This window comes from Rhopalosiphum padi, chromosome 3 (assembly GCF_020882245.1).
Source record: "Rhopalosiphum padi isolate XX-2018 chromosome 3, ASM2088224v1, whole genome shotgun sequence".
NCBI classification, from domain to species: Eukaryota; Metazoa; Arthropoda; class Insecta; order Hemiptera; family Aphididae; genus Rhopalosiphum; species Rhopalosiphum padi.
Window position 1 is genome coordinate 36,779,035 of NC_083599.1, and position 18,878 is coordinate 36,797,912.

Below are 18,878 nucleotides of genomic sequence, written 5' to 3' on the forward strand. Positions count from 1 at the left end.
CATGATATTGTACTCTTTTTTAAAAATTATTATTGGCTAATACGTATTTATGTATTTTTACTGATTTTATAATTTGATTATTAATTTATATTTTAGGGTTCGACCTAAAGCATTCTTATGATGTACTAAATCGTGTTTATTTAAATTTTACACTTGGTATTTTTACCTTTAAAAAATAATTTATGGTAAACGGTCACTTTGTACTGTCTGGTAAAATGGTACATTGCAGAACGCGGACACTTTGTACGGTCGGGTAAAAAGGTACTTTGCAGAACGCGGACACTTTGTACTATTATATACATAAAGTATAAATTATAAATATAAGTTTTATACATACCTAAGTAGTAACTAATAATTATATATAGTGTTAATTATTAAAATTTTTATTATTTTTATTTTTATTAGCTAATATTCTAAAAATTTGTAATAGTAAAAACTATTACTAAACTATTTTCATATTATACTACCTTTAGACTTATTTATATTGTACACATTTTTACATGTAGTTTTTAATTATTTTTCAATATTATATTTTTTTTTTGACGTTTGACATTTATTTCAAATTTGAGATATTTCTATATTATCCTATTTTTATTTTTATTTTTTATTAACTAATAATCTAAAAATCATTACATCTAAATACTATTTATATATTATACTACTTTTTGACATTTTTTTTGATTTTTTTGATATTTATATTGTACACATTTTAACATGTAGTTTGATTGATATTATTGATTATTTGTTTATTTAGATTATTATTATTATTATACAAATACAATCAATATTTTTTAGCAATTTTATTTTTATTTTTTCTATTTTAATAATTAACACTATACATAATTATTAGTTACTAATTATGTATAAAACTTTTATTTATAATATATACTTTATGTATATAATAGTACAAAGTGTCCGCGTTTCGCACTTTTAATACCTGACCGTACAAAGTGACCTAGAACCATAATTTATACTTTAGTTTAAGTTTACTTTAAATTCTTCAATATCAAAGTATTTTCACCATAAAGACACACACTAAATGAGTTGACATTATAATTTCAAATAATTGGTTTTTATAATTGATAATAATAATAAAATAAATAGAGTAATCAGATGAAAAAAAAACAATTTTTATAGAAGGACCTATGGATATATGTGTAAAGCGAGTAGAATAGTATACGCATTGAGCAATTAACGACAGAGAAGGAGCTAAGTTTTAAAATGTACTTTTTTTAAAATTTTTATAACTGGTCACCATAACTATACACTAAAAAGTTTAAAGCGCAATAATTGGAACACATAAAAGGTAGGAAAAAATCGTTTACCTGTACCTAGGTTGCAATCGACCTAATTTAGTCCCAATGAGTGGCGGCTCGTGTGTATATGCACAACTGCACATACACTACCTACCCAAACTCAAGAAAAATTAAAAACATAAATCATAATAATACAACTAAGTACCTGTAATGTAATTAAGATTATTTTTCAAAATATAAAAAATTAATTTAGAATATTATGAAAATTATATGATATTTGGATTGGGTTATTTCGACTGCCAAACAGCTGTCTGGTTGTCCGCGACGGAACGGTATCGGCGTGTATGATTATAGTGGAGCAGTTGTGCACAGAATCGTTGTGTACATTTGTACAGCGTAAAAAATAAAAATTAAAGTAAGTCGAATTACAAAACCCACGTTATAATGGATATGGAATTGGTGTGCACATATGTTTGTGTGCACGTCATAACCAATTAAATTGTTTTCAGCGAATTATTTTCGACGTCGCCGGGTTTTTGCGCATCGGCATTATTATTATGTTATTATAGTTTATTTTTACTCTTATTCGTTTGTTATATTCCGATAATCAGCTAATATATTAGCTAGTCGATCATTATCGGAAATTCAAAACATTAATCGTGTTTTTGTTTTTTATCGACGACCGACATTAACGTATATTAATATAATATTATTATTCGTGTATTATTATTATTACTTGTAAAAATATAAACAAAAGAAAAGGTAATTGGTAAATAACTAAAACTTGTAAACAATTATTTAATACAATTTATAATATAAATATACATAGGTTAGGTTACATATATATTTATATTATATTGGTTATATTTTTTTTGGATGTGCACTACTTCATTAAAAACCCACGAGCCACTGGTCCTAATACTATAATATACCTAATTATTGATTCCGCGGTTGGAAAATCATAAATATACTGATTAAGTCCGAAGATTTTTTAGAGAAAAATATAAAACCAACCATAATTTACGTATGTGGAGACGACTACGCGATATATCATTTTACACAATGTTTATTACCTACATTTTTACAGTTATAAAAAATGTAATTTTATCATCACTTATATATTGATTTAATTATACACAAGTAACATTTAAATTATTCGTATTATATCATAGCCATACATTATTATATAATAAAATATTTAAAAGTATAAAAATGAAAAGGGAGATGTTTTTTTAAACATTAACGTGACTTAGTATTAAAACAGACTCAATTAATATTGACTACGTTATACGTTATATCTAGCCCTTTATTTATTAATATTAGTCTATGATAAACCTTAAAACAACCCGGGACCTAATTCATCATAAAATACAGTAAAACATAGTATATATAAAATACAACATACATTTTTTAATTTAATTTTTTCCGCTGTTGTAGAATGGTTCAAAATTAAGTTGGAAAAAAATCAGGACTTCTTGTTTATAGTAAATAACTATTAGTTATTAATTATAGACATACAAGAATAGATCGAAAAGGCGAAGAAAACAAATACCTACGTCCTACATACGTTTTTCAGATTTAAAGAAAACAAAATTATTCTGATCGAGTATATCTAATAAAATAAGGTAATATATTCGCTTAAAATGTTTATATTATTATTGAAAGGTATATAAAATGGTATATACCAGCGCTTTTCAACTTATGGTACGCGAAGAAAATCTCCCTTTATAAATAAAATTGGAATAAATCATTATTACACTAAATATTTGGTTTATTTGGTGGTGTGAAGGTCGTTTATAATCGTAATAATAAATAATAATAATAATAATAATTGTAGATATTAATTTCTTTTTGTACATTTAATACTTAATTCCTATAAATTTGTAATTACTAATAAAATAAAATTCTGTACATGTATCATAAACGTTTACATTATTAAGTAAAAAAAATGGTCAGGTGGTACGTAAAATTTTTCAAACTGTACGTGGAACGCGAATATAAAAAGGCTGAGAACCGCTGGTATATACAATAAATTTAAGGTCGAACTAGTGGTGTTTGTGTGACAGTTGAAGGGTGCTAGGTCTTCTTTTAGGTCAGCTCCCATTTCGCCGCCGTTTCATTTTGCCGCGGAACCATTTCGCCGAATTTATTTTTAAGTAACTCTTTTAAGTAAACATAAGATTACAAATTACATACTAATTAGTTATATTTATGTAATATGTATTTATGTAAAGATAGTAATAATTAGGTATTTTATATAATCATAAATAAAAAAATCAACATTTTCTTAATAAAAAAAATAATAAAAGTAATCATTTAAAATAATATAAAAAAAAAGTTTTTTTAAACTAGTTATAATAATATAGTTATTATATATTCTATAAAATTATTCGTTATGTTTAATTAAATAACTAATATTGTCCAAATAATCAATCCATTTCATCTGCGGAGGATCGCTCATCACTCTTTCCTTAAGACTACAAATTCTTTGTTCCATATATATATACCAATATATTTAACTATAAGTGTGGACTAAACTTATGGCAAACTAACTGTTGAATTTTTTAACCTTAGATATAAACACAAAAAAATTTATGATTTTTCAACTACAAAATTACTTGCAAATTTTGGCACTTTTGACATATTTCGTTAAAATTCGAACTATAAACGCTTATAAAAAAAATTGTGACTAACAATTTTTGATTTTTTTTAACTACAATTTTCAAGTTTCTTTGGTCATCTAAAAATTTTTATAAATACCTTCGGAATTGGTTCAAAAGGGTTTTCTGTTGCTCTCAAACGAAGTTTCGCCTTAAAACGTTTTTCTTCAATTTTAACTGGACGAGGGCTGTGGTTATGATTACAAAACTTATCGGAATGTAGGTACAGTGAATTTATCTGAAATTATTACACGAGCTCCACAGTTTTCAATACACTTCCAATATTTTTTATTTTTATTTTTTTATCAATTCTAAAATAATAGTTATTAAAAATAAGGCATTACCCTTTTCGCTGTGTAGAACTATATTCAATATTCGAAATTATTATTTAAAAATTGTGAACTGTAAATGCGCAAATACCTACTGGTGATAATCATACAACACTGACCGTTAACTTAGTTATCGCTGCGACGACACACTATTCATTCTATTTTATTTATATAATTATTGGGGATTCATCAAATGATAACTTGAGAATTGAGGTAGTATAGCACTAAGATCGTTTCAAACGATAAATATTTCTCTGTGTCTATTTATTACTTTTCAAATCATAAATTCATAACCATGTTTTAAGACAAAAATAATTTTATGCAGCGAAATGGGTCGGCGGCAAAATGAGATAAATTTGGCAGCGAAATGGTACCGCGGCGAAATGGGATACGACCTTTTTTTACGGTAGAGCATTAAAAATGTGAAAGTAGGACACTTTGTACGTTAAAAAGATAGGTACCTATACTATACCTACATTGCAGAACGCGGACACTGTACTATTATATACATAAAGAATATACATATGTTTATATTATAAACAATTTTATTAAAAATTGTATTAAGTTAAAATATCATTGGTAAATCTAAGTATCTTATACATTCTCCTATTTTTTGACAGTTTTTGTGGGCAATACGATTGGACGAATGTGGCAATAGGCTATATAAGAAGCAAAAATTTAATTCTGGTAAAAATAATAAAGTATTAACTTTATGTAACCAGCACCAAAATAAAGAAATAATTTTAAATTTTTAAATTCCATATACATGTCGGGTTTAACGTTATTTCTCGTTTTTGACATAGATTTTTTTTTCAATATTATTTTTTCATTTATATTTATATATTGTATTTATTTTTAATTGATTTGAACTGATTATTTTGACTAATAGTACTAATATTATACGATATTTTAATAAATTTAATTTTTTTTATATTCAATTTTTACATTTTAATAATTTACATTATAAATACTTAACACTTGGGTATATAACTATGTACATTAATATATACTTTATGTCTTTATGTATATAATAGTACAAAGTGTTCGTGTTCAGGCGTTCTGCAATCTTAAATTTTACCTGACCGTACAGTGTCCGCGTTATGCAATTTAAACAATGGACCATACAAAGTGACCGCTTACCCAGTTGAAGGCGTATACTTTGTAGTTTATACTTACAACTGTTGTGGACCGTGTCAATACGTATATATTAAAACTATATACAGTAAGTAAGTACATAAATTAATAGGAAAGTCAGTAGCTGCAGTAATTTGAAATATAATGTAGATTTTGTAGTACAGTTTTTTGAGTTTTTTCAATGTATATTACATCACTAATAGCCTACCTTTAAAACAATTGGTTTAGTCTAAAATATAAAAAAATCACTACATTTTTTTAATACGTAATAAGCTATTTTGTAGAGATATTTATTTGTAATATAGAGAATAATCAATTTCAAAATCGGTTGAATTTGAATGATCGAAGGACACTTCTATTTCAAATAATACACCATAATATTATGGTAAAATTATACAGTTATGGTAGCCGGTAGGTAACTAAATGATTATGTACCTAATCCAATCCGTTATAAAATATAGGTACAATACTCATTGAGATTTAATCTAATATTTGTTTTCATAATATTGTTTAATATGTTCACTATACGCTGCCAATTATATCCAAGTTAATTTTAATTCCATTGTGGTCTAAATCAAATATAGTCTTATCTGAAAAAATACTTAAATATGTTGTATTTAAATTAATATTGGCCTAAAATTTTTTAAAATTAATTAATAATAATACTTATATTAATATTAATTATACTCTGGTGAAATTATAAATATAGTGATATGTGTCATTCAATTAATATATCATGTTAAAATTCTGTCAGTGCATAATGCAGGTGCGTAAATAACTTAATTTAACAATTAGGTAGTATTATTTTTTATTTTATTTCACCTTATTAATTTAATTAAATTAAATTTACTATTCATGAATACATAGAAATGGTATTTCTTTATAATAAAAATAAATAGGAAAATCTCACATAAAATATTAACGAGTTGTACCTAATATGCTGTATTTTTTTTAAAAGAAGTTTATTTCGTTCATTCAAAATTTATTCGATTTTAAATTTCTCCATATAACAAATAAATAACTATTCAAATTTTTTTCTGGAGACTGTGAATATAGATAAGGTGCCCATTGAGCTTTGACCCATGTTTTCTGTGTACAAATATGTTGATCAAAACGATTTAAGATATTATAGTTACATAACGAGCCATGAAAAGAAAGACCGTCAAGCGAAATAAAAAAAGTGAAACTCACTTTTTTATTCCAGAATTGTTCAATGTCTGATTGTACTATTATTAATTTTTGTTTATTGTTATTGATGGACATTGAAAAATTAAAAACAATATAAAAAATGATTTAAAGTTATTTTATATATAAATAAAAGTAAAAACTGATGTAAATACATTACAGATATTTTTATCTATATATTTTATGAATGAGCTGTAGTTATAATTTAATACATATTACATACATCATACATCATAGGCGTTGTGGGAGGTCAATTTTTTTGGGGTGATGGAGGGGAAGCCCCCCCAAAAAAAAAAAATTGACCCCCCACAACGCCTATGATGTATGCAATATGTATTAAATTATAAATAGGTATTAAGTTAATTAATAACTTATGCATCAAAGAGTCGTTCTTACAATATGCCCTAAAGTGCTGGTTAATTGAATGATAGTAATATAATATTTTAGAAGGCAATAGTCCAGGGGCGGACTGGGCCAGTAAAAGCCTACTGTCCTTAGTATTGTAGAAGGCCTCCTTTTTGATAAATTCAGAGGAGGCATTACTTTTTTTACATTATTTTTTTATGCATTATTAAATGCATATCCATTACACTTATAAATCTGTACGACTGTACCCATAAGACATATTTTTCAAGATTAAAATTTAAAACAGCATCTGTTTTTAATATTTAATATAATCGCTAATCGGTGTGTTATAGTTAATGTATAAATAATTCTAATGTATACGAGGTGTGTTCAATAAATACCCAGACTAAAATTATTGTAGAAAAACATTTAATGTTATCGGAAATGTTATTGCACCAAAATAAACTAGAGATAATGACCATTATTTCAGTATATAATAATTATCATTATCTCAAATCAGTCATCGACAATACGCGTTCGAAGTTGGTCGTTTTGTATAAAATCGCGATTTCACAATGGATAATATTTCGGAGCAACGCGCGTGTATTAAATTTTGTTTCAAAATTGGTAAAAATGCTACGGAATGTTTTGAATTAATAAAATTGGCTTTTGGAGATATTGCACTAAGCCGTTGTGTAACTTTTGACTGGTTCAAACGTTTTAAAGAAGGTCGTATATCCATTGAAGATGACCATCGTCCTGGGCGTCCATCAACATCAAAAACAAATGATATCATTTCTCTAGTTCGAGACAAAATTAGATCCGACCGAAGATTAACTGTCAGAGAAGTAGCTAATGAAATTGGCATATCAATTGGTACTTGTCATTCAATTTTATCAGATGAATTGGGTATGAAAAGAGTGTCCGCAAAATTAGTGCCAAAATTGTTAACCGAGGAGCAAATGGAACATCGCATTGAAGTGTGTTTGGATCTAAAAAATCGGGTTTCTAATGACCCAAGTTTTATCAAATCAATAATTACGGGCGATGAAACATGGGTGTATGGATATGATCCCGAAACCAAGGTCCAATCATCGCAATGGAAGACCGCAAATTCACCTCGTCCAAAAAAATGTCGTCAGGTCCGGTCAAACATCAAAGCAATGCTCATAGTTTTTTTTGATTTTTTTGGTTTAGTTCATTATGAGTTTGCACCTACAGGTCAGACAATAAATCAAGTGTTCTATAAACAAGTATTAGAAAGATTAAGAGAGAAAGTGCGCCGTAAAAGACCAGAAGCGTGGAAATCAAAGTCGTGGTTTTTGCACCACGACAATGCACCGGCGCATTCTGCACTTTCCGCACGTGAATTTTTGACATCTAAAAATATACCAGTGGTACCTCATCCACCATATTCACCCGACTTAGCTCCCTGTGATTTTTTTTTTGTTTCCGAGACTGAAAAGTACCCTCAAAGGCCACAGATTTGAAGACGTTAACGAAACTATTCATAACGCGACACAAGAGCTAAAGGCTATACCTATAGAAGAAATTCAAAGGTGTTTCAAAAAGTGGCAAGACCGTTGGGAGCATTGTATTGATGCTAAAGGACACTATTTTGAAGGTGATCCATTTAAATAATTTGTAAGTTTGAAATATAATTTTTAATAATTTTAGTCTGGGTATTTATTGAACACACCTCGTATTTTGAACATTATTATTCATAGTTAGTAAAAAATTCTACAAAATTAGATTTTTGATTTAAACCCCAATACTTTACTATTTTATACTGGTGACATTCTTTAAACAATCGACAATTTTCAAATAGATTCATTTGGTTAATATTATTTGTTTTATATTTTATCTACAAATCTACAATGTTTACTATCAGAAAAAGTACAATGACTTTACCCAACTAGAATGCTATAGTAATGTACGAAAACCAGAGAAAATTGTCTAATAATATAAATGCAGTGTGGTACTGTGATATCTATACAAAGGATTAGAAATACATACAGAGATGTATACAGGGGGTTCAACCCCCCCCCCAAGAATTTTTTTTGTATACGTGCCTGAATACATATAATAATTACCTAACTTTATTAATTATTTCTTTATTAGTTATAACTTGCATGATAAACTGTTTATCTAATATTTCCACAACTCATTTATATGTTATTTGTTATTTCCTTTCAAAAAATTTTGTTTAGTTGTTTATTTTACATAAAATATTAAATAATAAATTCTAACTAGTTTATATTTATACTCAATAAATAAAAATGTTTAAAAACGCATACTTATAGAAAATAAACGACATTTGTACGCAATACGATTAAAAATTTAAAAATGTGTATAATAATTTTTTAATATTAATCTTATTATTAGTTTTACTAGCGTAACATGTCACGTGTGTATATTTTCTTCTGTTTCTAAATAAAGTAAAAAATAAACTAAGATGTTATTTTTTTTATTTTCATATAAATAATAATTTATTATTTCCAAGCTATACAATACCTAATATTTAATATGTATTTTAAAAAGTAGGATGTAAATTTAAATCAAACTATGTTATATAAAAGTTTTTGTATTTTATACATTAGTATTTAGTATACATATTAAAGTAATCGGGAGTTTTAGTCAATAAGTAAGTTGTAAGCGCAAAGCGAGTAGCCAGCGCGCCGAGCTTAGGCCTGTTTCACATAGGTGACATAAAAATACGTGACGGTCAACTGTACTCGCGTCTCGCTGTGACAATTTATTTTAGTCGCAAAAACATGGTTTAAAAATTAAAAACGTCAGTGCCTAACACATTTTTTTCTTTTAAATAGATAATATTTAGATAAAGGTATTATATACATATATATATACAATAAATTATATTAAATACTCTTTTCAGTTTCACATGCAAATGTGATAGGTAACATATTAGTTTTTTCCGTCTGATTATTATTTATTTTTGTTTATATTTAATTAAAAATTGGTTGGTGGACACATATTTGGATATTATAAATATTTCAGTGCAATAATCAGTAATCACAAACATATTTATAATATTTACGCTATGCGCACACGGCACACCAATAAGATGGATTTTTCTATAAATGTCAAAGAATAAAACACTATTTTACGAAAATTACTTTTGGTCACCAATAAGACGTTACAACACGTTTATTAAAAAAAATGATTTAATCGTGATACATTTATTATTTTACATTCATTTTAAAAATTAATAAGATTATAAATATAATTCGAGCTTAATAAGATTATAAATATAATTCGAGCTATCTTTTATAACAGGTGGTATCAAGGCCGGAATAAGAGGTAGCCAAGAGAGGGGGGGTTCACACACACATATAGACAATATTTACGTAGCAATCGACTGCATTGACGCTAAACGTCTATACGACGACGTCTGTAAAATAATAATGCATGACAAATTAAATTTAAATTTAATTTGTAATGTATAATAATGTACCTCTTCCGTGACTAACGACGCTAGGCATGTAGCCAAGGAGGGGCCTGGGTGGGCCGGGCTCACATTAAATTTACTCTGGCCTAGCCTTCCCCCCCCAAATTCAAAATACAATTATTTTTACCAATTATCAAAAAATGTGAGTGTGCGCATTGAAAAAATCTATTGTGATTACTACTGGGTAATATTACTAGGCAGAATTATTATTATAATAATTAATTTTTTATATTTGTGTATAACGTTTTTGAAAAAGATAAATAATAGGGTCTTGATAGATATACCTGTCTCATAGACCAATGGTCTTCAACCGGTGGGTCGCGATAAGTCTTCTTTTTTAAATAAAAATTAAATTTATAAAATTATATAAGGTAAAAAAATAATTGTTTATTTATTAATTAGAAAATGAATAAATGAAAATACCTACTAAAATGTAATTTTTATTTTTTCAGTTTTAATAGTACTAATGCAAAACATTAAGCAATTTTAGCTTTTTTACAAAGTTTACGTGGGTCGGGAATAATGTAGGCCTAAAAAAGTGGGCCGCAAGTCCAAAAAGGTTGAAGACCACCGTCATAGACAATAGACAATAATATATAATAGACTAGCCCGCAGTTAGCAGTCAGTGCGTACCCGACTATCTGTAGACTATCGGCGTTAGACCGTGAGCCGTTATTAAATATAATTTTATGAATATTTTCAACGCTGCGCGCCGTTGACGTAATGACGTGTATACTGTATACGCATCAATGGACTTCATTCCAATTGTCCTGCGACGCGTAAACGCGTCAGAAACAACAAAAACGTATACTTTGGTAAATGGTAGTTTTGAATCTACTATAATTCAGTCATTTTTATTTTAATAAACTCTGAATCTTACATGGATCATAAACAATCAACTCGAAATTTAATTTAATGGTCGGTTTTAGTTTTTGTTAAATTTAGATATCGATAACCGTTGGTTTTTTTTTTATCAAGCACTCTATTTTTTGTAATACTGTAATAGGTACACATGTTGAGACAAAATGTCATTTAATCAACTGCTAATCAAAGGTAAATTATAATTTAATAAGATTCTTTATATGGCATACCGCATTACCGCCTAATGATGAGTGTGAGGGAAATGCACTCTACAAAGTACAAGTATTTCATTGGGAAAAATTATAGAAAATGATAAAAGGGCCAACAATTATGGGCCCCCTAGTAGAAATATTCTGGCTACGTGCCTGAGCGTTTAGACATATTTTCAAGATATATAAAAGAACATCTGTGGTAGTAACCGACAACGCATTAGGTTTGTTCGTTTTAAAAACTTATTTCAACACTATAATGTGGTGGAAGTGTTGGGTGTGGACGATGTGGTGTGCCAATTCAAAACAAACGTTTCAGGCACGGACTAAGATATACAAAACTGGACACGATATGAATATTATGGTTACGAAATGTTATACAACCGGTGGAGTGCAGGGGGTTAAATACCCCGGATATTTTTCTTTTAGCATTACTAGCGCTGTCTTAGTGGGCACTTATGGTACTAGATCATATTATCACAACTTTATTAATAATTATATTTATTATAGTATGATAAATTAAAGATGTTATAGGTACTATAAAGTAAATATCTCTATTTTGCTTTGAAAATTCCAGTAATAACCATCTTATTGCATCTAGTTCCAAAATTATCCACTAAGAAGGCGCTAGTAATGCCAGAGGTGTAACTATAGGGTAGCAAGACACGGCAATGCCCCGCGGACCTCGACCCTTGTAAATACAATTAGTATTATAAAAAAGGGTGATACAGGGAGTATTGCTCTGCTGTATAGTGTATAGTAGAGATGGGGAGTAGGTCACCATAATGGATGTGTTAAATTTAAATGTAATTACAAGTATCATTGTATACGAAAAACGATTCTGACGGAGATGATTTGTCAGCCTAGGATAATTAGTAGGAATAGTAGGATATATTGTAATATTAGTTTATTATCTATATTTAAATTGTAATATATCGTTATTTTACGTGATTTCGTAAAAAATTAAATTTCATACGCTCACAAAATGTTTTCTATATTGATGCTGGAGTTCTTTTTTACAGTTATTTGAAGAAAAACTTATGGAAAACCTTGTATTTGGTAACCTTAGTATGATGTCAGCGCACAGTTTGTTTTCTCTCTCTAGCCCAAACACCACATGGATAAAACGCATTTAAGTAGAACTCGCTTAATTTTGGTTCTTGAGTAAATATACCTATTATAAAATTAAATTTTGATAATATTTCTGAGTACAAGAAAACGATGAGTTTTTTTTTAAAACATTTAAATTTAAAAAAGATAAAGGTAATTTATAGCTATTTCTAAACGATATAATTAACGTTGTATTGGGAATAATGGAAAAAACTCATCTTCTTGTACTCGGCATTTCAAGAAAAAGAATTTAGAAAAATCAAAAATTTTAATTGTCTGCAAATTTGGTGAAAATTTCAAGTGTTTACAATGATTCGTTTTTGAGTTACAGCAAAATCAAAAAATTGATTTTGTCAAAAACTGATTACCTATGCGTAAAAATTCCCGTTTTTCTATAACTTTTTTAGATTTTTCCCGACGCTTTTGAAAACTTCTAGAAATTTTTTATTTTTAACCCCCCCCCCCCCCCCCCCACACACAAAAAAAATTTAGGTAAATTTAGGTTTAGGTAAGTAAGTTTATAATTATATTATTATTGTTTTTATCATTAGATATCTTTATGTTTACTTGTATTTAATTTATATGAAGTAATGTTAGAATAAGTATAATCTAGTAGGTAGGTATTCATGAATTTAAATAGTTATAATATTATCATTAATTTATGTTTTCATATATAATATTATATCATACAAACAAATTTTTTTTACATAACATTAATATTTAATACATTATACTTACAACTTCCATACAAATATTATTAAATGTAGCTATAAGTGTTTTCATGGTATTGGTAATTTATGTTACTATAAATTTTGCAGTATGGCTGAAATAGTTTTGTCGCCAAACACTATTTTTAATCAAATAGCGACCACGTCTTCGGGAGCTTTCACCGTGGAGCATTGCGTGTCGGAAGACTTTTAGATGAGTAGGGGCATTGCAGTGTTATTTAAGTAAGTACTAAGTTTAATATACTTATTTTATAACTAGACATATACAGACATTTAAAAAAATATATAAATTACGTCCTAAACACTTAACAGTTATAAAAAGGTATATTTATAGGAGTTAAAATGTTAAAGTCTGAACACTTATTTTCATTGTTCAATACGATTTATACTTAAGTCGATTTATGTTACAGACTGAAATATGGAAATATCGGTACTTTATTGGATCAAAAGGTCCGAGTAGGTGGTATAGCAGAACTTAAAGTTAACCAGGGAAAAGACATTTATGTTTTTTACCTGGTGACTAAAGTTCTCTACCACCACAAACCAGCACAGCAGTGTTTGGCCAATGCATTAATCCAGTTACGGGATAGGTTAGCAGATTTATGTATAAATTTGCTAATTATCCCGAAACTGGGTTGTGCTTTGGATGGGCTGAATTGGTACGAGGTTCGTGGAATGTTACATTCCACGTTCGTCGATAGAAATATACAAATTATCGTATGTGGTCCCGAAAACGTAAGATTTTATAATATTATTTATTCTTATTAATCATTGATATTGCATATTAAAGTATCATTATAATTATATTATATACTATATTCATATTCATTGGAATTAATAAATATTTAGGTTTTGATAGAATCGAATTTTTCCTTATTATTTTAATGCCAAGAAATGTATATGAAAGATATAATAATTTACTCAAATCATATAAATGTAATATACAGTTACAGATAACACGTCATGTGATTGCCACATGTGTGGAAAAAAATATTGAATTTTTGGAGTGCGGTGGTCCGGAAACAGTAAAAATATTACCAATAGAATTGTCAAACGCAAGCGAAAATGCAATATTCACAAAATGCTTGAACCATTTTCAATTATCGCCAAGGTAATATAATGGTTTTATATTTAAATTTGTATCAACGTGTACCTAATAACATTTTTTTTTATTTAATTTATATTTTTACAGCTTAATAGATAACGGGAAGTGGGCGTCTGTTGCCAAAGGACAAGTGGTCCGTGGCAACAGCAATTTCATAATTTGGCCGTATCTTAACGAAGATGTTAATTTTTTCCAGACTTTGGAAACCCAAATTGATGAAACGAGGGTGATGGTCCCGAATTTATCAGTTTGGTCATTTCCAAAGTCAGAAATAATTTTCTACCCCCAATTCATTGCCCTCGTTAAATCGAAGTTGGCCGATAATGATCTGCGGTATAACATAGTGGTGTGCGACCCAAATATGTAAGTTGATCATCGAATTAAATTTATTTACCTATGTTATAATTGTGAAATATATTTTACAACAAAATGTTATTAAGTATTAATTTTTGTTCATTTATAAAATGTTGTAGGCCCGCGCAAGCTATGCCATTTACAGGCAAGTGGCCCCGTGGCAGTGCCACTCGTCGTCATAATAATAACTCACCACTTGCCACAAACGCTGTGGCATTTCATCGTGGCAATAACCGTATTTATGGTGGTCGTCTGAGGGGACACGGCGGACGTGGATACGGGGAACGCGGTGGACATGGTGGACACACTTCCACACCGTCCACGACCATTTATTCAGAGGCGCTCAGGTCCATTGTATCAGTTGGTTAGTTTTAATATTTAAATATTTAAAAAATTAAGTTATATTATAATATTAATATTAATTAAGAAATAGTCTATAATTATTTAAATAGTTGAAATGGCTACAAATACAATGAGGGACCAGCCATCCAATATACAAATGGCAAATAATTTTCCGGAACGCGGACGAGCACGAGGACGCAGACGAGCACGGGGACGGCCTCCATTAACATGCCATGTATGTCGGGCGTTTGGCCATTTGCGGCGGGATTGTCCTAAAAAATGTATGTATCTATAGACAATTAATTTAAAATTACGTATTATTTATTTTCCATTACAAACTTCGGAATCCGCAAGAATGATTATATAATATAATATTATATGCTATACACTACTGAAGTTTTTACAACGTTATAACGAAATTTCCAAACATACTTTTGTGGTTTTTGATATTAGGATAAATTGAACTTTCGTCAATTTAACTATAAAAGCGAATTATAGGTATTTTCACATTTTTATATTGCATCAATTTATAACTACCTAACTAAAAACCAACGAAATAATAGGTAAAATTACTTTAATATTAAAAAAGACACTAAGATAATATTATACTAAGTAGGTATAGACTTAATACTACATATTCCATCATTAAAAACACCAATTAAATGTATTAGAAATACGGATTGTGTTTCTATAATATTCATAATTAACTTTGAACGCCTGTACTTACAATTTATTCTAATTTATATAGTATATCTCTTTCAGGCACGGTGGGATACCATTTGTCCCACTTCTAAAATCACATTTCCAGCACGGTGGTACGAAAAATAACCCACCTAGTGAAATATTTTTTTCCCAATTACTTGTATTTATTTTTTTGCAATAAGTGATGTAAATAGTTTTAGATAGATGAAAAATCTACATCGATTGTTAAGTGGCGCGACAAAAGAATAGTAAGTTTGTTGTCAAATTTTCATAATCCGACGGAGACTACGCAAGTTCAAAGAAGATCCAAAGATGGTTCAATTACAATGGTATCATGTCCTGTAGTATTAAGTGAATATAATAAACATACGAACTGCGTTGATAAATTCGACCAGAATAAGAAATCCTATCAAATAGATCGAAAAGCTAAAAAATGGTGGCATAGACTTTTTTTTCATTTTATTGATGCGGCAGTAGTTAACTCTTACGTCTTATACAAAATAAAATCAGGTAACAATATAGTTATTTTTATATATTTTTAAATTTTTTACATTATTTATTATAATTTTATCAAAAATCGTTTTCAAAATTTAGGTATAAATATAACAATGAAAGATTTTCGTCGTGAAATTTCTAACGATTTCGTTTCAAAAACATTGGTTGAAAAACGATCTGTTCAAACCGTTTCCAAAATACAAACAGCAGTACCTGTTAAAAAACATAAGCCACATGTAAGTTCTATGATTAGGTTCGAACAGGCTGCTCATCAACCTAAAAGAGGAACAAGAAGAAGATGTGCTAAGTGCAGTACTAAGCAAAATGAAATCCGAACGGAATGGATTTGTTCAGTATGCGATGTTCCTTTGTGTTTGACAAAACAAAAAAATTGTTTTGCACTTTATCATAGTTCATTATAATTTTAATTGTCTTTTAACTTTTATATTAAGTTATTAATGTTATTTTAATTTCACAGTATAATAGTATACCTAAAAGTGTAGTATAACTAATATGTGTAATGTTGTTTTTTTAATAATATGTCCATTCAGTATTATTTGTAATATTAATATAAGGATCCAAGTATACTATAAAATTTACTAAAAGATTAATACTTAATTTTTTTTATAATATTTATATTTTACGGGTCTATGTCTCGAAATTTAACATATAATATAATACATTTATTAAATAATTTTATTCAAATAATATATTCAATAAATATATAATAAAAAAAAATGTTTATGATATGTGTGTACTTATTGGTAGTATACTAGTATAACATATAACTAAACACTTCATGCATGGTGGGATATACGTCATCCCACCCATATTAACTTTCTAAAAAAATATTTTTATGTTTTTTTAATATTTAAGTCTTATTATTTACTAGAACAATAATTTATTTTACCACTAAAATTATGAATTTTCCAAAAAAAATTCTTCTGTGCAATATAGGTCAAAATAGTTATGAAACTCCGTGCATGAAAGAGATATAGTAATCCTTAAATACATTTTTCTCAAAAATATGTGATGAAACCCAGTGGCGTAGTCAAGGGGAGGGCTAAGAAGGCTAAAGCCCCCCCCCCCCCCGCCCCCAAAAAAATATCAAGGAAATTTAAAAATTATTTTGATTTTTAATTGTCTATGAAAATCGCTACAAAAATCTTAAATTATACTTTACAAAAATTGATCAGCCTTCCCCGAAAAAAAATTCTGGCTACACCACTGATGAAACCTATCCTATAAGCTTAAAATATGTCGTCAAAAGTTTCAGATATTAGGAAAATAAAATACAATTGAGAAATTCACAGTATAAAAAGCCCTTATATGTGTTTACATAATCAGTAGACAGGCACTTTACATTTTTACTTTTGACAATTTTATTAAAATTAAAAACCGATCATTAACACACACACGAGATTACATACAGATTCGTTTATTATCGCTAGTTTACACTTCATGCATATTATAGCGTTTTAAATTTATGTTCACATATTATAAAGTTTTGTGGTTTTTGATATGAGGGTGATTTTAACTATTATCGATATAACCTTAATTCAAGGTATAGATATTTTTAAATTGGGTATAAATCTAGTTTAGCGCCCACGCAGTTTTCTAAATTTTTTTCAACCTCATTGATGGGGTTTTTCACGCTGAGAACGGTGGTGCAATCAGAATTGAGCGGTCAAATTTAGTTTTTGAGTTATAACACTTTGATCAGTACATTATCGTATATTGATATTTATTCCTTTTTTTTTTTTTAATTTTTAAATATTATATTCCGTGTAAAATAGGTAAATAAAGCATTGTGTGAACACGTATAATCGCGAACTTTATGAGGCAGTAATTTAAAAACAAATGATTTTTGCCAATTTGTTTTTGGACCATCATTCTTTAAAAGTCGATTTTCGTAAGTTGACTAGGCTTACTTGGGGTTGTGTTGCATAGCAAATCAAGGGATATTTTAGTTTTTAAATGAGCGCAACAAAAAAAAATGAAAAATTCGCGTAAGTGCGAATAATAAAAATTGCAGAAAATCAATTTTTGTATGAGGTAATCGACCCTGCTCATCAAGAAACGCAAGGTATGAACGTACCTTACACCACACTTGAAGTATCTCGATATTAAACATACTGGGTATTTAAGGATCTGGATTATAATGCAAACCGAAAATTTTGGTCAGCTGTAACTTAAAAACTATTGATTTACGCCATTTTATTGCACCATCATTCTTAAAACTTTGATTTACCTAGGTTTCTAAAAAAAAAAAATTAAAAAAATAGCGTGGGCGCTAAACTAGATTTGTTCTAATTTACTATAAAATTAAAAACACCGATTACCTAAGATATTATATTACTATTTTCGTAGTAATAGGTACAATTATAAAAAATAAAATACAAATAAACTGTTTTGAAATTTAAAAAACCTATAATGTATGTTTACGTAATTATTAATTAACAAGTAGGCATTTCACATTTTTATATAAATTAAAATCCGAATACGACGGTCGACCACATACACATACGATTACGAAATCGTCACTAAACTGCAAAACGTTCATAAATCCCAAGAGCCCACGAAAAAAAGATAAA

General features: G+C 28.3%; 2 protein-coding genes across 4 annotated transcripts; both read left to right on the forward strand.

The window, feature by feature from the left end:
* Nucleotides 1–1,073: 1,073 nt before the first annotated feature.
* On the forward strand, nucleotides 1,074–16,861 carry LOC132927925 (uncharacterized). 3 transcript variants are annotated; one of them, XM_060992492.1, is made up of 9 exons: nucleotides 1,074–2,881; nucleotides 13,377–13,508; nucleotides 13,697–14,021; nucleotides 14,234–14,397; nucleotides 14,479–14,754; nucleotides 14,865–15,109; nucleotides 15,198–15,368; nucleotides 15,850–16,299; nucleotides 16,384–16,861. In XM_060992492.1, the coding sequence occupies exons 2-8, from the start codon at nucleotides 13,480–13,482 to the stop codon at nucleotides 15,879–15,881; spliced, it is 1,242 nt and encodes a 413-aa protein (XP_060848475.1). In that variant the 5' UTR covers nucleotides 1,074–2,881; nucleotides 13,377–13,479; the 3' UTR covers nucleotides 15,882–16,299; nucleotides 16,384–16,861. The 3 variants fall into 3 exon arrangements, with proteins under 3 accessions (XP_060848475.1, XP_060848476.1, XP_060848477.1); XM_060992493.1 differs by having other exon boundaries at nucleotides 15,984–16,299; XM_060992494.1 differs by lacking the exons at nucleotides 15,850–16,299; nucleotides 16,384–16,861 and having other exon boundaries at nucleotides 1,075–2,881; nucleotides 15,179–15,327.
* LOC132925018 (protein GVQW3-like) lies at nucleotides 7,485–8,399 on the forward strand. The gene has a single exon (XM_060989450.1). It carries the CDS (start codon nucleotides 7,485–7,487, stop codon nucleotides 8,397–8,399), a length of 915 nt encoding a protein of 304 aa, XP_060845433.1.
* Nucleotides 16,862–18,878: the final 2,017 nt, after the last annotated feature.